This window comes from Micropterus dolomieu, linkage group LG07 (assembly GCF_021292245.1).
Source record: "Micropterus dolomieu isolate WLL.071019.BEF.003 ecotype Adirondacks linkage group LG07, ASM2129224v1, whole genome shotgun sequence".
NCBI classification, from domain to species: Eukaryota; Metazoa; Chordata; class Actinopteri; order Centrarchiformes; family Centrarchidae; genus Micropterus; species Micropterus dolomieu.
The window spans coordinates 14,881,067-14,904,595 of NC_060156.1; the positions used below are offsets into that span (position 1 = coordinate 14,881,067).

Consider the following 23,529-nt stretch of genomic DNA (forward strand, 5'->3'; position numbering starts at 1 on the left):
GTGCGCATGTACAGTATGTTTATGTAAATTTATCTATATAATAAACTTACTTAACAGTATACTTAATAAATACTTCTAAAATGTACTCAGTTAAAGAGCATCATTGTTCATCCTTAGGTCTAACAAAAAAGAGGTGTGTGTCTGTGTGTATATTCTTAATCAGAGTCACAGTCAGTGCTTGAAGTGGGCCAGTACTCACTGGTATGCAGTACAAACACTTCTATATTTTACTCTTTGGCGTACGGGGACTTTTTCTTGCGCACTGGAATTTCTCACAAGCTGCCTGTACACTTCTCTGCCCTCTCCACCAGCGGAGAAGGAGTTTGGAAAAGATGAGTGCTGATACACATGCCAACATGTGAACAAAATGGGAATGTGAAGTACAGGTCACAGTGCTGACAAATGAATGCTGGTAAACCTGTAGTGCAGGCTTGGTGGGCCCAGACTGCAAAGGGCCCTCTGTAAAATATTAAAATCAAGCAAGTCCCTAGTTGTATGTATAGAGGATGTTTGTAGCACTTTTTAAAGAAGTGTTAAAACCCGCCCCAGCCCTGTCAGCCAATGTTTAGCTAGCTATTTTAGTATAGTGGTTTGAAATTAGAAAGGAAAAAAATGCATCACATGTTGCCTAAGAAACTACATTTTAATTAGGGCATTATTGTTGTGTCAACGCATGAATTAATTAACACCGACAATTAATTTATCAACATGTTAACGCAGTTTTTATTGTTAGTATTACTTTGAAAGTACGTTGCTCACTGGCTCTGAATACACATACAGTCAAACCATGGGTCACAGGAGGGGTAGGATGTTGATCAGCCTGCAAATTACCCACCCAAACAAGCAGTGGAGGGAGGCTTCAGCAGACTATGTTGGATGCAGCGTGTGGGAGAAGTAGAGAAGTAGTAGTAGTAAAATCACAACGTAGTCGCTTGGCCCCACGGGGTTGCTCTGCGCTCCTCAGGTGAACAGGAGACAAGCGCTCCGCGAGTAAACGGCAGGCGCTCTATGGATAGTAACCATGGCAATGGCTTCTGTGCGCTAAACAGCTGTTGTCTATTTAAAGTTAAAATTATAGGTTATATAACTCTACCTGATAGGCCTTCATCTAGTTTTGCGGCTCTGCCATGCGAATTCCCTCCTGTTGATGTCCTATTTAGTACACAGTAATAGATTCTGGAACAAACAGTGAGCATCAGTCTCTCTTCCAATGATTTATGCAGCGCGTCGCGTACAAAAACTTCAGCAGCATGTGCATGAGGCGAGCACTTCACCTCACTCTAACAGGGACACTTGCTACTGAACATAGACTGTCTATGCTGCTCCCTGATAAAAGAAAAATATTTCTGCTGATACCTGTTCAGAAAAAACAACAACAAGAAAAGAGATTTATATATGTTAACCTGTTGCTCAGAAAGTACCTATTGTGATGTTATGATTGTGGCTCTGGACTCTGATAGTAACTTGTTTTAACAAGCTAGATAAAAGGTAATGCCCTGGCAGTGGCAAATAACTTTGGTTTTATATTTGATTTGATTACATTAATGTTTAAGTTGAGATTTACAAAAAAATATTTTATTGCTACTGTGTAAAGGGAATACTGCTGGTAAAAAGCACATTATTTGTTTAAAGTGTTTACAAATCACATGTTATTGCACTTTTGTGTATATAGCAGTACATTTAAATTAAAAGTGCACAATACATTACTTTAGAATTCATTATTCAGTTTTGCACATAACAATGTGATTAATCACGATTAAAACTTTTAATAGTTGCCGAGCACAAATTTCATTCTAATGTAAGTCAAACTATTTTATCTGCAATAGTATAGATAAAAAACAAAATATAATCTTGGTCAAAAAATTTACTTTATTACCTCAAAATAATTTTTTTCTCTATATATTTTGAATGTGTCTGTTTCCAGCCTTGATAACCACCATGCCAGATTGGGGAGGAAGCAGGTACATAATGAAACGATCACCTAACTCCTATCTTATCTGTAATTGGTGGAATTGGTGTTGTTACAACTCTTCCCATGTTAGGGTTAGGTCCCCTATATTTTAAAATCTCAAGTGCTACTGGAATTTTGTATTTCCTTTTACATAAATAAAAACATTTACACCATAAATTGGTGCAGAAACATTCACAAGAATGCAGGAAATTAAGTGTTTAAAGACCAAAATTTAAGCACTGTTTAAGGATGTTTTTGTCTTGTTCTTGTGAACCTAATATTGCGTATTGTGATGTCTTGCGAGCTAAGTGTCTCTTCACACCCCTAATTTGAGCCCTTATGTCCCCATCACATTTCAACACAAAGTGACGCTCTTGGATATATTCGTACGGTAAATATGAGGCTACAGCCCATTAGCTTAGCTTAGAAAAAGACAAGAAACAGCTAACTTTGGTCTGTCTGAAGGTAACAAAATCTGCCTTCTAGCACCTCTAGTCCACTAATTAACACCTTGCTTTAATATGTAGAACAAAATGTCAAACTATTCTTTTAAATTTATGAACTTCCACCTGGCCGAGCTTTAGAAGTTATCTCTTTCTACACTACAGTTGCAGCTCAAAAAATTTGAAGAGATGCTCCACTAATCTCTGGCACAGACTGATAAGTGATGGCACCCTGTAATTGACAAACAATAAAGTCTAATTTTTCAATATACATGAGAAAGCTGACAAAGTAGAAAGAAACGTCTAAAAAAGAGTCTAATACATTACATCATTGTGCAAAATACTGTAATCATCTTGCTTTTCCATGACGGATGTGGGTTTTTTTGGGCTAGAAAGTTTGTTTTGAAGTATCAATTAACAGTTGAATATTACAGAATCATATAGTCTATGAATATCTCCACCTGTGTTTCATCTTTGCAGATGCAGATGGAGGGCCGGCTGTGTTTGTGCTGGGCTCCACTCTAGGAGGAGTCTTCATCGGTCTCCTGGTGCTTCTCCTAATCTTTGTGCTCTACCTGCGTCAGCGGAGAAACAGAGGCTTTGAACCTCTGATAAAAGCAGACTTCACAAATAGGAAGTACACAGAGGAAGCCTAGATTTCATCTGTTATTCTGAAACACACTTACACATATCTAATGGAGACAGAGCAGCCAATCACCAATGTTTTGTAACCTCTACTTTCAGGAAAGAGGAAAATAGTCCTTTAAACAAATTACATTTTTACTTTTTAGATATGAAATTAACATATAAGAACAATCATGTAATATCCACTGAAATAAATTGTAGAAAATTTATGTACATAAATTTATGGTAACATTCTTTTAGTGAGCTTACAAAAGCAAAACCCCCTTTCTATAGCTGTCTTTTATTATTATGTACCTTCTCAGTTTCTTTTACGATCACCACAAATACCAATCAAATGGGAATGTTTTTTTTTTAATAAATATTTATTCTCAAGAACAGTAACAAAACACAAATAAGGCATATTTGCTCAACTAGTTATTCACCCCTCTTAGTTTGAAATTATATTCAAACTCCAAATAAACTTCACCTCATTAGGATTTGACGTCATATAGCAATGCATTGATTGTAAAAAATGTTGACTGCTAATTGTATTTTTCAGATTATTCGTCAGACCAGACATCCATTTTCAATATTTTTTTGCAAAAATATTACCATTAAAAGTTCAATGATACAAAACATAAAAAGGGCATCCTGTAACATCAATATTCATAATAAAGAATGCTTTTATGACATTTTCTTTATTTTTTTTTTTGTTCCTGCAATGTGGCTGCAAACACTGATGTAAATGCAATAATGAAAAGCTTAACAAATATTCATTGATATACTGCTGAGGGCATAACACTGGCTAATTCCTTGGATATGTATGCTTAGCTGGCCTGGTGGTTATGGAGCTGGCGGGCTCTCAGAGAACAGTGGACGTACATACAGGCTGGTTTTGTCCGCCCCCCTCAGCAGTGCCAGGCCTCTCACATTCTCTGTAAGTACGCTCTACTGAGGAGCTTCACTGAAGCGTTCAGCCCTGTCCAGTCTCCACAGATTCTCATTTCACAGGTGACTGTGGTCGGCTTCAAGCCTGTCTGTGCTGCAGACATAACCATTCAACCTTTACAGATAAATTTAGGGACCCTTTCTTTGCATTTCCAGTAACCACTGTGTGATGTTTGCTACTTCTTCAGCTTTTACATAACTGTGGTTATAAATGTTCAGAAATAGCACTATTTGACTTGATCTTTTTTAATACTGTCTTCCAGTCTGTAGCTTTTTAGACACTACAATACACATTTTAATGACTATCCACACTGTAAAAGCACTTACAGGATAAGCTTTGGCTATTCAATCACATATGCAAAAGTGGCAAACACAGCTTTTTTGTTCCTGTATATGCAAATCCAGAATTCATGGAACTTATAAAACTGTTTAATATTTGTGGAAATACTTGCTGACTTTTCTGAGGATGCACAAGAAAACTTCCTCGGTCCCACTGACTGTAAATGAATCTAAATATTACAGCTGCACAAGACTTCCTTCAGTGATGGTGATTCTGTAATGAATGGGTGTGCCTTTCATGCTGCAATGTGCACGTCCATTTACACATATACAGACCAAGATAATAATGGCAGTAGAGTATGCAAAAGAATGTTTTAAATATTTTTTTAAATAGTTGCGTGCATCTCTTTAATTGGCTTTGCGAGGAGGTTACTTACGCTAGTGGTTGGATGGAAACACACTGGGCAACAACTCACTTAATGGATAAAATAAACCCCTACTGATTAAAAAAACAAACTGAAATAAATTATTGATCAATCATTATATATTAGTAAAGATTAAAATTTGTTTAACTCTCTCTGACGTTAATTAATTGATTACAAACCAGGACATGCACCCCACAACACTACAGAACCAGCATAACTATGGCGGTATTACTGGTACACCTTCTCCGTGTGTCCATAATTGCTCCAGACTGTCTACTCCTGGAACCAAGCCTGAGAAACCAGCATAATATAAGAATATTTTGCAGATAATACATTTGTTGCAAGGCAAATGAGTATATAAAAAGGTCAGTCTTACCCCTTTTAACAAAATGTGAGATTTAGCACAAGGTGGCTGTTGAACAGTTTCAGTGGAGGGCTAAGAGCAGAACAGATCCAGGACCAACCCAGCGTAACCTACACTGTTGCCAAATGCTGAAATTATTGATAAACATTAGATGAAGCAACATAATTCAGTGGCTGCATCTGATCTATAAACAAACATGGATTTATGACAGATGTGATGAATACAATCACTTCTCATCAAAAATCAATTATTTGTGATACACGACTGACAATGGAACAAGGATTTAATAAAAATTTTAGGTAGAAACCACATTTTTTGCCATATAGGTCATTATCCTTTGTATTTGTTTCAAAATATAATGTTAAACATATATTTAACTTATTGTGCCTCTCTTAGGTGCATCAAATAACCACATTCTCAACATTTTTCAACACAAACAATTTTTGCATTAAAAAAATCAAAACAATCAAAGCGCATGTTATATTTGTCCACATGGAGACCTACATTAATACCTGCCATATGTGCAAGAAATCTCTGAAGCAGAGTTTGTTGGGTCGGCATCAGTGTTAGATGGTGAAGTGATGCCACAAAATATCAAGTCTAAGGATGGCACTGCATGATCTTTGGGAAAGTGGGAAATCATGATGCATGACCGCTCTCTTTTTCAGAGCAGACTCCTCTAGCCTTGAGGCTGGCAGCCTGAATACTGTCTGCTTGACTGTAGCTCCAAACTGCCTGGATACAAAAACTGCAAAAAAGAAAAAAATAACCCTGCTGTCCATGTTTAGCTGGTTCCTCCAGCATTATCTCCATTGTCGGTGGAGTGCCAGGGCTGAGAGGGCCAGCATGGTTGGCAGCACTACAGAGGGCGCACAGAGTTGGGCAGAGTCATGCACGGGCCCGCTCCGGTCAGCTTCCACCACTGGGGCTTCAGTGGCAGCACCGTCCATTTCTGTGGGGCAAACCTCTGTGCAGCCGCTGCCACTGCCTGAGCCACTGCCTTCATCGCCTGCAAAACCATAACAAAACACAAGCCAGACTGACATTTAGCTGTTCCTGCTCATCAAGCTAGTTCCATTAAATAATAATATATAAAATAAGATATTAGGCCAAAAATAAATAAAGCCCTGAAAATTGCATACAGCCCAAATGTGAACATCCATCCATGAAATCTAACTTGAAAACTGTCCTTTCAAAAGCCTGGACAAACGGTAAATAAAATGTACAATAGAATTAATAAAACATATATAGTAACACAGGCAGTAGTTATTTGCCCCTTCGCTGTCTTTTGTGTTTCAAGTTTAGATAGTGTTTCAAAGTAGACATCTTAACAAGATGAGTTGACAAGTTGGAGCATGCGCTCGACCAACCAGGGCGTGGAGGGCAAGACAATGTAAAAATACATTTCCTGGCTTAAAAAAACAGTCGCATGTTGTCATGTGTGTGCATGGGAAAAGCAACCAATTGCTTACTTGAGTCCTGAAAGTAGATGTCGTTGCCGTTGTAGGCATTTTTCAACTTGTTGGTCATCACCCTCAGAGCCATGATCTGCTGGCGGATGAAGGTGTCTGGGCGAGTGATGTCCACACCCACCTCAGGGTTATTAACCTGGTTGGTCAGTCCGTCCTTTTGAACTTCAGGGAAGTACCTTTTAGGTTAAAGAATACAACAAATAAAATAAACTTGATGTATTATTTTTGACAAGATGCTTGACAAGGAATCCAGTGAGTTCTTGTTAGTGAATAGAAAAAGAATATTTGTGACCCTAGACAAAGAATTTTCACGAGTCCTGTGTCAATGAGCAATGCCAGAGAAAGGCTAAGGGTGAAATGAAGTGTCATGCTGAGAGTAGCTCTTTGAGGTTATAACAGTGTTGGTCAAATGTGACCTAATCATGTTGGGTAGCCTTCTGACATATTGTGTTTGTGAGCTATTTCTCCAGGGAAAACGTTATCTGCCTGCATTCCTGCTGCAGCAGGCCATCATGTGAGGGCATACCACAAATCTCCTCACACAACAGCGGTTGTTTCCCATGAGCCCATTCACTAACATTTGGCTCCCTTGACTGATTTCACTTGTAATGTTCATTTCTTTTTGGTCACACAGTGAATAGCAGCAGCTTCCACGTCCAGGATTAAATTATAAGAGTTATTCAGATAATTTAAAATATGAATGCTGAACATCTTTTGATCATACATTTGATGTTATGAATTAAAACAGCACAATCAATCAATTTACCTCAGCCCTGGCTGTGGGGATTTGGAGCGATCGTGCAACTATTTCCCTTGAAAATGAAATAAGATTAACAGGGAGAACCCATGCTGGTTGCACATGTTTAAGAATGAATGAAAACACAACTCCATAAAATAAAAATATGCAAAAAGCATCAAAACCAATTAAAAAGATTACACTGAAATTGCAATAAATATCATTGTTTTTGGTGCCAAAGAGGTGAAGTGACTGTTCGCCTTGAAACCTTATGGAATCTGACCCAAACCTAAACAAACACATCAAGGCAAGTACTAAATCTGCCTATCACCATAAAAATATCTCAATAATTAAAGAATTCATGTCCAAAGCATTGGGCTTGACTAATGTAACAATGTCTTTCCAGGTCTCTCTACTAAAGCTATTAGACAACTGCAGCTGATCAAGAATGCTGCTGCTGGGGTTTTAACCAGGACTAAGAAAATGGACCGTATTACACCAGTGCTGAGATCTGTTTTGGCTGCCAGGGTGGCACAGAAGTGAGTTTTAAATTCTGTTGCATGTTTAAAAAAAACTTTATGGGTTAAGAACAAAATACATGTGTGATCTCCTGCAATGTAATGAACCTGCCAGACCTCTCAGTTATTCAGGTGATGGTCTGCTTACTGTTACTCAGGGTCAGAACAAAGTATAGAGAAGCAGCTTTTACTTTTATGCCCCTCATGCCTGGAATAAATTTCCAGAAATTCTGCATCCACATTACAATCCTTTAAATCAGGGCTTAAAACAAGTAAACAATACATATATTTATTCATATTTCTTGTTTTCTTGTAAAAGTGTTTTTAACGTACTTGTGATTTTTTGTAATTCACTCTGCAATTTATATTTTAAATTTGTGTATCCTGTCTGTACTTATGCACTTAATTGTGAACTTTAATCTAAATTGTTTTACCTTTATTGTATTTTTTTCTTCAAACAATTGCCTCAGTGTATAATATATGCTATACAAATAAAGTTGCCTTGCCTTGCCTAGTAAAGGGTGAATCCATACCAGAACGATCAACTCTTGAGTATTTAAAAAAACACTTTCCGTTTGTTTAGTTGACCAATCACAGTCAAAATATGCCGAGGTCTTGCACAGTTTGAGTTTGAGTCAGGGAAAGTATTAAATCTGGTCCTTAATTCTGGGATCAGACTGATTAACATTAGTCGTGCTGAATGGACTTTGGACTTATAAGTAACCTTTTGTATTAGCCTGCATTAGCCCAGGACTCTGGCGCACTTACCTGCCCTTGGTGTGTCCATTCCAGCACTCCTCATCGCTGGCATTTCCAGCGGTCACTCTGTCCTCCACGCACATTGCCTCAGGCAGGTTGGACCAAAATTTCTTTGACAGCTTCAGTTTCTCTTTTATGTCAACCACCTAAGCAAAGACAGGGGTCGTTAGATGGGGGGGAAAAAACGTCTGCAAACAAATCAAGTCTGTGTTCCAATATAGGAGTTGCAGACTTAGAGTTACAGCCGAGTAAAAATATACTGTGTGTATATATATGTACTGTATATATATATATATATATATATCCAATTTGGAATCCCTCCCGAGCAAGAAAATTAAATAAAAAAGACAGTAGAGTGTGACCAATGCCTTTTCTTTTATATGTTGATGACAACCCTCCCACACAGCCCGATTTCTTTATTTAAGCTGTACCCCTTAAAGTCTTACAACAATATTACTAATTAACATATGGCCTTGTAAAAGCATCTGAGAAAAAATACAGACACTGAAAGATCTCCTTGAAGCTTCTGAAATATATGAAAAAAGGTTAACTATTTTGTGTCCTAACTGAATTTTAGTCTTTTCCTAAACTCTGGACGCACTTATTATCACATCTTGTCAAAGCGATTATACATTTTGGGATTTAACCCTGAGACACTTTAACTCTCTGACTCCCAAAAAATTATTTCGGTTTAATTTTCCTTCTATGTTGACTATCGAATGTTTGCATCATGAAAAGTAAGACCATGGAGGCTTGCAGCAATAATTTCAGCTTCAATGTCAGACTTAAATGCTCCTTTGCATCCCAACCATGTGACACAGTCAGATATCGTTTCCTGACTTGAGCCTGTTGAACTCCAATCTTTCATCAAACACAGAATTTGACATATTTCACTGAAGCTGAGGGAAAGCCTGATAGCAGCAGGTTGGCCCCATTATCTTTTTCCGTCTGACTTGCTGTTGGCTTATGTGAAATTGTAGTGAACCTGAGCAGAACATGAAAGGTGCTGTACTGACTGTGTGACGCTGCTGTAGGCCCCGACTCTGCTTTTGATGTGTTAATCCTGTCACACTGATGCCAAAGCACTTCAGCAGCTCTGATACTGCCCAGAGGGTCAAGGCTGCACTCAATGCAAAGAGATTGACTGGCAATGTTTGACTAAACCTCACACATTAAGTTTAGTTTAACAAGTGAGAGAATCACAGTTTTTCTTAGCATCTGCTGGCAAAAACAGGCCTGTAAAAACTGGGAATTAAACTGGGAATGTGATCTAAATATTTAATTAGCGCCTCCACTAAACATGGTACTGCCATGTTTCATGTAGCTGAAAAAAAATCCAACTTTTTCAATAGGCTGAGATGATCCTAATTATTTCTCAATACATGTGCAGTATTCTTGCACAAAACTGTACTCAGCCATATATCCATTATAGAGAGTGAATGTGCAATGTTTCCTATTTCAACAAACCACTGCAAATACAGTTTAGCAGTTACATAAAGCTTGCTATTGAGAAAGATACTGTAACTAAAAGGAATCAACTGGGAACAAAATCACAGTACATTGAGGATGAACTTAAAATACCTCAAATGTCTGATGCTTAAAGGAGAAATAGAAGAGGAAAGGTTGAGCCTTTTTAAACATGCCTCTGAGGAAAGTCTGGCTCTCACTTCATTGCGCATTGCCCATGAATAAGTAACACCACTGCAACAAGCAGCCCCTGGCATGCAACCGTCCGCAGCGCACACTAGATGGCACTATGTCTTTGAGCTATAGGGACATGAAAGCCACCAGAAAGAAAATACAGAGAGGAAATGAAAGTGAGAAAATACATTTCAAATTGAAACCAATTATGTTTCCCAATGATGTTTCTTTCACATTCAACTTCATGCTCACTTGTATCTCCATGTGGTCTAACATAGAGCCTGTACTTGCCATGGAAACAGAGGAGGCACACAAATTGCACACAAAAATCTACAGTATAAACAGGAAAATGGTGTCCACATTATCATTTAGGGATGATGATGGTATGTGAGGGAGGAAAGGAGAAGTGTGCGTAGAGCAGAGAACCTCATTATAATCAGCTGCCTATTACTGACAGGGTTGATATTCTCATTAAAAATCACAGACAAAAAACCTCCCCCTTGCCTCCCATCAGGATATTACATTGTGTTTGTTTTCACTGACATCCTAACAGATCACTATAATCACGATGTGTGATAGCTATTTCAATTCCTGTTGGCATTAAAGGTGTTATTAGTGTGTGATATGGAAGTGTAATAAAGGCTGACAAGGCATTTGACAAAAGCATTTGTTCACTTTGTGTGCAAGCCATGATCATTTTTATTATCATGGAAAAGACACACACCTTCTAAATGCATTTACTGCACAAATGTTTCTCTTAACTGACAGAGAATGTTTTAAATAATAGATCAATGAAGGACTTTGCTTTCTTTTACTCCCACACACAGAATAATTGCCACTTACATTTAGCACTTGAACGTGCTTCTCATCCAATAAAAACCATCTATCACTAAATCTGGTGATTTAGATTTTTTTAAGATAAACGTAAGGATTTAGTGTTCCTTTATAGATTGATAAAAATTATCTTAAGCTAAATAGACCTTTTAAAAGCCCATTAGACAATCTGAAAAATCTGTAACACTTTATAAGCATTTATGAGCAGTATACAAACATATAATAAATTGTTCATAACATATTATAATGCAGCTATAAGGACATTTTAAATGGACAGTATTGGTCAACAAGAGAAGACCTATGTTATATTATTACAATGGTATTTTACTATATTCATTCATTATTGGTTGATACACCAGCCTACACTTACGGGTGCCCAAGTTATAGCTGTTGACAAATGTATTAAAAAACACTTACATCTGCTTTATAACTTAACTACAGTGTGTTATAAACCATTTATTAAATGTTTATATGAGGCCCATAAATGCTAAACGGGGGGGGTATTAAGGTAAACTGTTGCCGAGAAATTTACATGTTTTTCGGAGAAGTTTTCATTTGACCAGAGGGTCAAGGCTGCCCATCAATACAAGAGATTGACTGGCAATGTTTGACTAAACCTCACACTGTAAGTTTAGCTCACAGTTTTTAGTTGTATCTGCTAGGAAATCCAGGCATGTAAAAACTGTGAATTAAACAGACAATGGCATACTCATGTAATACAGATATTTAATTAGCACCTCCCTCTAAACATACTGCCATATTTCATTGCTGAAAATAGACAAACACCTATTACAACTTATTAAATAGGCTGTTTTTTTTTAAATTAACCATATTTTATTGTCAATTGTAATTATATTGTAATTGTATTATTGACTGTGAAGTCACAGTTTAATGTTGTTTCAGTATTTATTTATTTTGCACTAAAACAAAGAACAGAAGAATTTAATATTTTTTCTGCTTTGCCAAGGTTTTTCTGAGGAAGATACATCCTACAGGGCTGTATGTAGCCTAGCTCTCTTTTTGTTTTGTGCATCACATCTATATTCTATGCTTCTTTAAGGCATGATGTATAATGTTCCCAACAATTTTGTGAAAATGCATGTGTTTTAGGAAAGAACTGTAATAGAATTTTCTGCTTCACATTGAGGACTATGAAGGTTTTCTAACAAGCTATTGAGAAAGTCAAAGGTAATTGGATTTACAATTTTAGAATTAACAGCTGTATTAAATTTTTATTCCTATAATTTACATTACAGTGGTACTGTTAGATATTCACATTAGGGATTAAAAACAATGCAAATGTAAGAAAATGTAAAGTTGTTCAACTTACGCTTTGGAAAATTTACTGAACAAACCTTTGAAACCTGGTGTAGTCAACAAACCCCATCAAAAGACCAAACTCACACTTTAGTCTCTCTTCTAATACTTTCTGACTTCCTAACCCTATCTGTGGACTCAAAGCTCATTGGTTTATATTGAAGATGTAAATCTTTACAAATGGTTTTAAGTTTCATTGTCATAAAACGCTTCCTTAAACAGCTGGGCACAGTAGTTTTTTAGCAAATCTTACTCAAACAGAAGTACAATTTGTTTCTGTGGGGAACTATTTTCAGCAGTGGATTAATACACATTTGCTTCTTTCGTGAGTATTTACGGCTTCAGGGCACTGTGTGTGCTTATGGTAATCAAGGAACATTGTTGAAGTGTTGCATCCTTTAGAAGTGCTTGTGTTTAGCTAAAACAAGGAGAGCAATAATTTATGATTAAGCATCAATTCAAACGATGAGGATGTAAAGCTGCAGCAAGGTGTAGTTTTGCTCCTTCTCAGACATTATTTCTCATTTGCCCTCTGTCTGCATACCTGTCATGAACCATATATTATACACAAGTTTCTCTCTCTGACCCCCTTACTATGGCTGTGGTCTCTTTTCCATTTCTTCTTTCTCTCTGTTACTACAGTCCTAAGTGAAAGTGAAGGTTTCACGGCTAGCTGACCCGTGATCTTAGGCCAGACTCCTATCCTGAGGAGCTTTGTGAATAAAGCCCCTGGTCTCTCTCTCAACTGTGATATAATAGTGCATGCTCAGTCCTCTCTGGGCTGTATAGCATTTGTCCTCTTCCACCTTTACTCCATGTTTTCATTTGTAATATCTCGAGTACCACTGCGGAAATGGGCAGCAGAGCATGATTGTAATTGATCTTAATTTTTCTGCCACTTAATGATTCATCTGTTAATAATTTAATAATCAATTAAATCATAAATGTAATCAATATCTATAATTTTCTTCTCTCTTTCTTCCTCTCTTCTCTCTGTATCTCAGGAACAGGAAAACAGGAAGTTTACCAAACAGCTAAACTAATACAGAAGATCCATTTAGCCGTAAACAGCACTGAAAAGTAGCCACAGCTTAGCGTGCCATTATCCAAACATAACCACACATTTATAAGTGATTTTTTTCACCACAGATAAAATCCACCCAAACATACTGGATGTACAGTACGTTTACTCACTGTAAAAGGTAATTGGCTAGCTTGAATGGACAAACATGAGAAAATGTTTACAGAGAATAATTATTTCCAAAAACAACAGCATGAGTCAGTGAGATAATGGTGTTAGTAGGCCTAAATTCTCTGTTTACACATACTCCAAGTGTCTCTTACAATATTTATCATCAGGCTTGGTTTTGTGTGTGTGCAGCTCAGTGCGCACACGGGCAGGTCATGAGTTTTTCTGTTTGCGCGTCAACAGGGTGTCAGCTGTGTGCCACCTTTCAGTTCAGCACAGAAATGTGAGTGAACTGTACTTTGACCAGCGGTTTTCAGATGCCCTTGCCTATTCTCAGATCAAAAGCTGACGTGTCATTGGCTTTGAAGCTGCAGTCCTGGCAACAACACAATGACAGGGGGCTAATCTCTTATCTGGCCATGGGACGATGCCCGGACGTGCTATCTGCCTTTCAATAAAAAAAGAAAAAAAAAGATATGTGTGGCCAGACTATCTCTCTAACTTTTACTCTCAAAACACATCATGCTCACAGCGCTGTCGAAGCTGACCTACAGTGCTCAGTGTCTCCCCTGGCTGTTCATTCAGCTGGTAAATATCCCTTTCTCTCGCTCACAAACAAGCAGCTTGTCGGGCATTCTGTTTCATGCTAGTTAAAACACCTCTATCTTGTTAAATTAACAGCTAGTCCTTTTTCAAGCATCTATCTGGGGATGTCGTCGCCGCTTGACACAGAGAACATCCCTCTGCAGCAAGTCTGAGCTAAATTAGTGCATGTTCAATCTAATCATAGACTCGGCAGCAGGTCTCGCCACTTAACCACAAGGGACAGACAACTCCTCGATCAACTTATTTTCCCTGGCAACTGCTCCTCCTGTCTGCGTTAAAATAGTTTTTCATTTGATACGAATGCAGTTTTCTTCCTGCATCTCAATTACAGGGGTCAGGGAGTCGGTTCTGCTCATACCAAGACCTTGGCCATGCCATAAGTCTCTCCCTGACCAGTGACCACTTTGAGGACAGACTGAATAGTTTCTCACAAGGAGGAAGGCCGCAGTAAGAATAACTCTGCCTCTTCATCACATTCTTGATCAAGTTATATTGTTGACAGAGCCAATCCTAAAAACTAATACATGCTGCTCTCTAAGTCTGGATGCACTATGTGGTAATGTAGCCAAACGATCAACTGCCACAGTGTCAAGTATCAGGGTGCTGAGGCCCTGTGGGTGTATGTCCCTGGACAGGGCTATTTAATCTGGTGTCTAACACGTTATAAAGCCCTCCTCATTGGTTCAGGGCTACCCATAAACAGCAAATTCTCTCAACCAAGACCTGCCATCTGGCTCTAAAGCATGTTAGCACATTAAAAAAATCAGTAGAGTAGAAATAATCTTGGCTAGCCCAAAGCAAACCAAGTAAATGACCTCTGTGATAATGTTTTTAGTAGCGGTTGTCACCCCTTTGTCAGGTCTCTTTTGTCCTTGTCTGGAAACATTCACCTCAAAGGTGACTGCTGGTGTTGCTTAGAGCAGGTAACTACCAGAGTGCGTTTAGATGGGCAGTTTTCATCCAATCAGTATCCATCAACAGAGGACCAAAGCAAGGACCCTCTGTGACTCCACAATAGATGAGACTAGAAAGACACTGCCCAGCTGTTTGTCTAGCAGTACTCACACAGATGGGAATGGTACACCAAAGCAAATGATGGTTAGAAAACAGCACAACCACTTGCAAACTAAAAAGCGGTTTGATATGACAGTGCAGCAGTGGTTTCTCTTCTCCGCTGCCGGGCGACACACCATGTGTTCAAGATAAAACCATTTTTAGCATCATTCCGTGGGGCCAATGCACTTTTTTCAACTCTCAGCTGGAGCCGCCCTCCTTGTTTCCCTTGATTACAACTGATTATGTCCCAGCATAAATCTGCCACAACAGAATACTACAACATGATTTAACATGGATCTCGACAAAGCCTCAGCCAGAGCAGTGCATTTATCTTTCTTATATCTCCTGGTGACAGCACTGTGAGATGCTGCTTCCTAAGAATGGATACTTGACATAAAGTGAAATCCTATTGTTATTCAAAACTAGCAATTATTTTGTATTTGTTTTGATTTTTCAGCCACGGTTTTGAACAATAGCGGAAATGCTGTGAGATCAATCTTAATCGTACATTTGACAGAAACTGAGGGAAGGATACAGATACTATTGAAGCAATAAACAAAAGTAATGAATATTTATCACATATCAGTGTTATACATAAAAACTGGTACCTTAAAAAAAAATTGTATACAGTTTGCTGATGTAATTGCACAAGTACATTATATTGGATTTGCTGCCACACTGTCTGACTACAGTGTCAAATTTTAGTTTTATTCCATACTTCAGTAAGAGAAAGCTGAATACTGAATCTAACCGCACAGTTCTGTGATACCCCGGAGACATAACTTTATTTTCAACTTTCAGCAGTCTTCATAGCTGTTGTAAGAGAAATAATTCATCTTGCCTTTAATTTAATGTGATGGTGAGTCTGTGTACCTTGAAAAACACAAAAAGGAAATAATGCTGGTTCCAAAAATAGCAGAAGCTGTGTTATTACAAGAGTCGCACAATTACAAACTAACAACTTTGGTCTCTTTAGGCAAATTTGATCAGGTTTGATCACTCTACTGAGTAATAATCTCAAAACATATATTAATTAAAAAATGTTAACTTTGAAACTCATGCAAATGCAACTCTCCCTTGTGATTTTACGGACATTTGTAACACCATGATTAAAGTAATGCTTCATTAGTCATGAGTCAGTGCACAGGTGTTGATAGAACCTAACCCTCACTGGCCTCTTGAAAATTGTATTGCTCCATATTTCACACAACAAACCCAATGTAGCCCATTTTACTTAAAACCGCCACAAACCATTTTCTCTGTCCCATGGCATCTACACAGTTAGGCACTATGGAGTATGGTACGTGGTGAGCAGATTTTATCACACAATGATCCCACAGTAAGAAAAATATGACAGAATATTGATGAAATACTGGTGGGTTTGCGCTTATGAGTTGCCCAAGGCTACGACAGTGAAGTTTGAAAAAGCGAGATGATTAAAGGGAAGCTATGCTCTGTGGAAAACAGAGCAATCATCAGCAGGCCTGCTCTCTCCCTGCTGCCCTTGTTCCCCAGAGAGGCAGGCTGCCTAGAGTGTAATGGGGCCAATGTGCCTCATTAATGTATTGACAGATATGAAAAGTAGCAGAGCTTTTATGGCACCAGCATTAGTCGCTAAGAAAGAAGGGTCAATGCATGGAATGATTTTAATTAAAATTTTGAGAAAGATTTTAGTCTCTTGGCATTATAAACGCTGGTTGACGTGGGATCTGATTTTAAGGAGGATGAATTGTTAAATTCATGGGTTGTTCTGACAGCTGATTTGAATTGGGGAGATATGTAAAATTGGCAAATTTGTTTATTTCTATAGTCATTTTCAGCCGTAACTGTAACTATTAAACATGGTCTGAGCAATCTGACATTTCTGTTGTGTGTTACTGTGTTGCTTTGCTAGCATCTTTGATAAACCAAATTTACCCAACATCGAGCCAATCAGACAGGTTTTGAGTAAACTTGAGCTTTCTATTGTCGCCCAACAGCTAAGTTAGGTCTCCAACCTAACATTAGTGAAAGTGTTGTGAAAAAAGTTTGAAATAACATCATGATAAAATAAAAACATTTAACATGTTGCTGCCATTAAACTGTATGTACAGTATGTGATGCCTGGGTTTTCTACTACAGTATATATATATTTTTATATTCAACAGAAACTTGTAAGTTCACAGCGTTCTAATTCTGCTGGTCTCCTTGACATTACTGATATTGCCGTGTGAATGACAACAATGAACTATGGATGATAAATATTTTATTGTGGCTGCACCTTTTGGCTTAATACAGCATGTGTAATGTCTTCATCTCACGACAGCACCAAGGTCAGAAAGTACCACCGTTCTCTGATAACCTGATTGAGATGTGTCAGCAAGGGATACGTCCCCTTGCATCTTCCTCAGATGCATTATATAATTATATCCCTTTATTATTTTTTATGATGTGGGAGGGCTCTGCTTTTTATTCATCGACATACCCAGCTCCTTTCTCTCTCTCTAAGGGTGAGACTTTTAACTCACTCAATCAGAGAACCCCTCTCACAGCCACAACTGTGTCTGCTTTTTGTTATAATGTGTAATACAAATCCTGAAGTGCTTATCCTGGAATTCATCTTTTGCTTTGGTGGATGAGTGGATTTGTGGTTACTGTGGTTACTCGTCACCTTAAGTGGGTTTTGATATAGTACAGATCCCAGAGGTCCATTCAAAACAGAGTATGCAGTCTTGACTGAACAACAACATGATATGTGGTGTGCAAGAAGAGTGACTCATCTACATGGTCACACACCCACACAAACAGGCCCTTTTTTTAAAAAAAAAAACTTCAGATTCAATGAAGCTTATTTCAAGGAATGCCCTGCTCCACACTCACACTATCACTTACGCTGACAAGTGGAAGTTGTTCAGTTCAAAGACAGTCTGATCTGTTGGCCACTGAGCAGCTCCACAGGAGCAGCTGGGGGTTATAGGCGCCATCAGTGATACTGAGTTAACAGGGTAGGAGATGTATGTCACCTTTCAGTGCTCTCTGTTCCTAGGTCTAGGGATCAAACTGATGGCTGACATGTGCATTTTTGCATATTTTGACATAAACCTGCAATGGTGCTGTTTTTGAGAGCGGGAGCTGTTAACGGGCATCAGTTCTCCACATCCAAATTTGACATGCACATATTCCTCTGCATTACAGATACCCAATTCGCTGAATGTAAAACAGTGGCAGCAAGACAAATAATACAATATTGCATTTTTATATGATGAATTAAAGAATCCACACTTAATAAACCTGGGTGGGTGTGTGACCATGCAGATAGGTCTAGTCAGTTTTGGATGAATTATTCAGATCCTTTACTTTTGCAAAAGCAGTAAAACCACAATTTATGAATAGCATAAAATGTAAACTGATTTATTACATATATTTTGTCAGTAAAATCATTATGTGCAAAGTCATTTGTAACTATAACTGTAATAGTAGTAATATAATTGTTGGGACCAAGGGGACTTTACAGATGAATTTGTTCATTTGTGTGACCTAAACCTTTGAGCCATTGCACTCATGCCCCATCCACATTACTGCGTTTTCGTTTAAAAACTGAGACATTTTGCTACGTTTGAACCTCCCGTCCAGACTAAAACGGCGAATGCTGCCAACCCTGTTTTTCGCTTTAAAACTCCATTTTAGTGAAGACGGGCAAAAACGGAGGACTTCAGAAACGATGACGCAGACACTCAGGTTTGGCTCTCTAAATGGGTCTTAGAGTTTTTGATTTGGTATTTTTGTTAAAATATTTTGTACTGTGCAAATAACACTTATAATCTACACTTGTACTCTGCATGTAGCCGTTTACTTTGCGACGATTGCCAGTCTGTTTTCCTCTGCCACAGTCACCCTGTGTTACAGTCAGTAACAGTTCCATCTCGTTATTGGTGCATGCATAATAAAATCTGGTGTGATTCTTCATCTGCATTACTTTTTTCTTTCGGCAAATCTTCTGTAACTACGTAATAGCCCATCTGCTTCATGTTTGCACCGGCACGCGCATGGCCAGTGTACATGAACAGCCACTAGATGGGCCTTTTTCAGTCATTTTAATCTAGACGTAGATCAACTCTGATACACAGCTAAAAAGCAGCTGTGGACGGAGACCGTATTTGTTTTAAAACTCCGTTTTTAAACAAAAATGAATGTAGTGTGGATGGGGCCTTAGTCTCTCACAATCCTTAAGGAATTGACCTCTAGATTTGAATTGCATCCATGGACCCAGCTTTCCCAACAATTGGTCAGTTGGACCTATGACCTGTGACATCATCAGGTCAATAAAAGGGCCAGCTGCCCTTCCATTCTCTCTCTTTTCTCTGGGACCCATCTTCACTGTAGCCACTCCTAGCGTGCGCTGCTGTTAGCTGTACTGCCAGCTAACAAGTAGCATACCAGGGAATTATATACCTTCACTTAGCTTAATAGTGTACTAAGTACAGGACTTTTTAGCTTTGATAAATGTACATGTACTGAGGTTTATTGTTATGATCGTTTTCATGGTTAAAACTGATGTAGGTAATGTTATGCTCCACAGACACATTCTTTGCATGCTAACTAATGCCTTTTTACTTCACACCATTATCTGACACAGATCACACACATACAACTCTGATTTGGCCTCAAACGCACACGTGGAGAGAAAACAAAATTCACACTTAACTGTACTTTCCTTTGTTTGCAACACGTGTATCCCTGCTTGTGCATGCTGAACATATGGTGCAGATCAAAGAAACAGACGCACATTCATTTTGGCATGCACTCAACATGCACGTGTGCACGCACACGCACGCACACACACACATGCACACACGCACACACACACTCAGACACACACACACACACACACATACCTTTTGTTCTTTAGTTTAGTGCATTTTAATTATGTTTCATCTCTTTGCTTTTGCTTATCTTAAATGTTTATGGATATACATGCTTTATTTAATGTTGCATAAGAGTGAATATATCGCCAACCTCGATGTAGAACTCCAAATCCTTCAACCTACTAGCTACTGATGGTCATTTTGGATATAGTATTTAATTATTAATCAGAGTTTAGTATATTTTCTGAGACTAAATGAATTAATTGGTTCACTTTCTCTACTTCAAGAGTGGTGCCCGAAGGTGAATTTAACACAAGTTAAACTCTATTATTAATTATTAAATAATAGCAATAATAATCAATTTTCTATTATTTAATATAAATATTGATGCAATTTAAATTCTAATTACCAATATAGTTATAATACATTTAATGAAGTAAAAAGTGCAATATTTCCTTCAGAAATGTAGTGGACTAGTAGTCTGGTATAATGATACGTTTAGAACAGGAATATTGCAGATGTTTGACAGTAATAGTAAAGGTAGTTGTACTGACATACCTGACATGTACAGACTAAACATTAATCTGAATTCAGATCATTCATTAACAGATATCATACATAATGCAGGATCTTCCTCTGAGGGGGGACCTAAACTACTTACGTCTCTTCTGTCTCTAATTAGCATTCAGAGAATATAGTCTAAACTCCTCTGTTAAAGATCTGTTTACTTGTGCAAGTTTATGATTAGCAGACTGAAGGCTGAATATAAGGCTATAGTAGTTTAAATTGCAGTTCCTGGGAGTTACTGGGTGTCCCACTATCTGAAATATTTTTCCCCCACAAGAAGCTAATCTCAACAAATAACATCACTTAGTCTAATGTGTTAAAATAAGTCAATTAAAAAGATACACTTGAAGAGTGTTTGCTGTATGTTCATAAATGTTTCAGTCGTTCTCAGCCACTTTAGCTACCACTTGTTCATCCCACTCATAGACTATATAAAAAGTGGATGAAACCACCATGAAATCACCCATTGGTTTGTGGATAATTTACAAAATGAACATCATGCTGCATTGAAGAAGACTTGAAACTAGCAATTGAGACCACAAACTCATCAGGAAAATCTTTACTGAGGTAATATATCAAGTGAGAGGGTAATTTTTACATAGACTTCGACACAATTGGACTTGTGACCAGTGGACTCGACTCCTGCTGGCTATTAGAAAGAATGCAGTTTTGAGGCACTTCCACATTGGCATCACTTTTCAAAGCAACTTACAATTGCAATACATGTCAGAGGTTGCATGCCTCTGGAGCAACTAGGGGTTAAGTGTCTTGCTCAGGGACACATTAGTGGATGGGTCACAGTGGGGGATTGAACCCAGGTCTCTCACACCAAAAGCATAGTCTTATCCACTGCCCCATCACCACCGTTCTTATTTATGTCTATGATTCCACTTTAAGATTGAAGGATTTTCTGAAATGTTTAAATCCTTACTTTCTGGGAATATATATCACTCTTTTCCCAGGATTTCTTGCCATAATTTAAATTGATTTTAACAACAGAGCTGCAAAAAATATTTTATTTAATTATGTTTTTCTTCAGTATTTATTATTTTATGTGGTAGCAGCAATTTGTTTTAAAAGTAGACTGTCTTAGAGATGAAAGAAAACACATTGATCTCATATTTGATTGTCTGATTTATCTGCTAAGTTAGATCCTGACTGATTCTGTCACTGTGTCGAATGATTTAAGTTAACAAATCTGTGGCATGTACTTGTTAAATGCTAAATTCTAAAATTCCAGGGTTCCCGGTGGTATTTATCCCTGGAAACAGTAGCAGATATTAACTACAGGTGCTGGTCATATAATTAGAATATCATCAAAAAGTTTATTTATTTCAGTAATTCCATTCAAAAAGTGAAACTTGGATATTATATACAAACACACAGACTGATATATTTCAAATGTTTATTTCATTTAATTGTGATGATTACAACTGACAACTAATGAAAATCCCAAATTCAGTATCTCCGAAAATTAGAATATTACTTAAGACCAATACAAAAAAAGGATTTTTAGAAATGTTGAAATGAAATGGCCAACTGAAAAGTATGAACATGAAAAGTATGAGCATGTACAGCACTCAATACTTAGTTGGGGCTCCTTTTGACTGAATTACTGCAGCAATGTGGCGTGGCATGGAGCCGATCAGTCTGTGGCACTGCTCAGGTGTTATGAGTGCCCAGGTTGCTCTGATAGTGGCCTTCAGCTCTTCTGCATTGTTGGGTCTGGCGTATCGCATCTTCCTATTCACAATACCCCATAGATTTTCAATAGGGTTAAGGTCAGGCAAGGTTGCTGGCCAATTAAGAACAGGGATACCGTGGTCCTTAAACCAGGTACTGGTAGCTTTGGCACTGTGTGCAGGTGCCAAGTCCTGTTGGAAAATGAAATCTGCATCTCCATAAAGTTGGTCAGTGCTCTAAAACTTCCTGGTAGACGGCTGCGTTGACCTTGGACCTCAGAAAACACAGTGGACCAACACCAGCTGATGACATGGCACCCCAAACCATCACTGACTGGAAACTTTCCACTGGACTTCAAGTAACGTGGATTCTGTGCCTCTCCTCTCTTCCTCCAGACTCTGGGACCTTGATTTCCAAAGGAAATGCAATATTTACTTTCAGCAGAAAACATAACCTTGGACCACTCAGCAGCAGTCCAGTCCTTTTGTCTTTAGCCCAGGTGAGACGCTTCTGACGCTGTGTCTTGTTCAAGAGTGGCTTGACACAAGGAAAGCGACAGCTGAAACCCATGTCTTGCATACGTCTCTGCGTGGTGGTTCTTGAAGCACTGACTCCAGCTGCAGTCCACTCTTTGTGAATCTCCTCCACATTTTTGAATGGGTTTTGTTTCACAATCCTCTCCAGGGTGCGGTTATCCCTATTGCTTGTACACTTTTTTTTGCACACAAATCTTTTCCTTCCCTTCGCCTCTCTATTAATGTGCTTGGACACAGAGCTCTGTGAACAGCCAGCCTCTTTAGCAATGACCTTTTGTGTCTTGCCCTCCTTGTGCAAGGTGTCAATGGTCGTCTTTTGGACAGCTGTCAAGTCAGAAGTCTTCCCCATGATTGTGTAGCCTACAGAACTAGACTGAGAGACCATTTAAAGTCCTTTGCAGGTGTTTTAAGTTAATTAGCTGATTAGAGTGTGGCATCAGGTGGCTTCAATATTGAACCTTTTCACAATATTCTAATTTTCTGAGATACTGATTTTGGAGTTTTCATTAGTTGTCAGTTATAATCATCAAAATTAAAAGCAATGAACACTTGAAATATATCAGTCTGTGTGGAATGAATGTATACATTATACAAGTTTCACTTTTTCAATGAAATTACTGAAATAAATCAACTTTTTGATGATATTCTAATTATATGACCAGCACCTGTAGAACTCTCAGGAAGTCCCAGGATCTCAATTCCTGGCATTCAACCCTCTCCCACATCAGGTCCACCCG

General features: G+C 38.2%; 2 protein-coding genes across 3 annotated transcripts in view; one reads left to right on the top strand and one right to left on the bottom strand.

Annotated features, from left to right (window-relative positions):
• dct (dopachrome tautomerase) overlaps positions 1 to 3,143 on the top strand; it is a 9,754-nt gene extending 6,611 nt beyond the window's left edge. Inside the window, exon 8 of the mRNA XM_046054012.1 lies at positions 2,875 to 3,143. Within this exon, the coding sequence (XP_045909968.1) occupies positions 2,875 to 3,050 (176 nt within the window). The 3' untranslated portion in view covers positions 3,051 to 3,143. The remainder of the gene's footprint in view (positions 1 to 2,874) is intronic.
• A 2,223-nt stretch (positions 3,144 to 5,366) lies between these two features.
• gpc6b (glypican 6b) overlaps positions 5,367 to 23,529 on the bottom strand; it is a 99,906-nt gene continuing 81,743 nt past the window's right edge. The window contains exons 8-10 of one of the 2 annotated variants that reach the window (XM_046054630.1): positions 8,529 to 8,665; positions 6,507 to 6,682; positions 5,367 to 6,043 (exon numbers count right to left, since the gene is read on the bottom strand). In XM_046054630.1, the coding sequence (XP_045910586.1) occupies positions 5,838 to 6,043; positions 6,507 to 6,682; positions 8,529 to 8,665 (519 nt within the window). In that variant the 3' untranslated portion in view covers positions 5,367 to 5,837. The remainder of the gene's footprint in view (positions 6,044 to 6,506; positions 6,683 to 8,528; positions 8,666 to 23,529) is intronic. The other variant, XM_046054629.1, reaches the window with a different exon arrangement.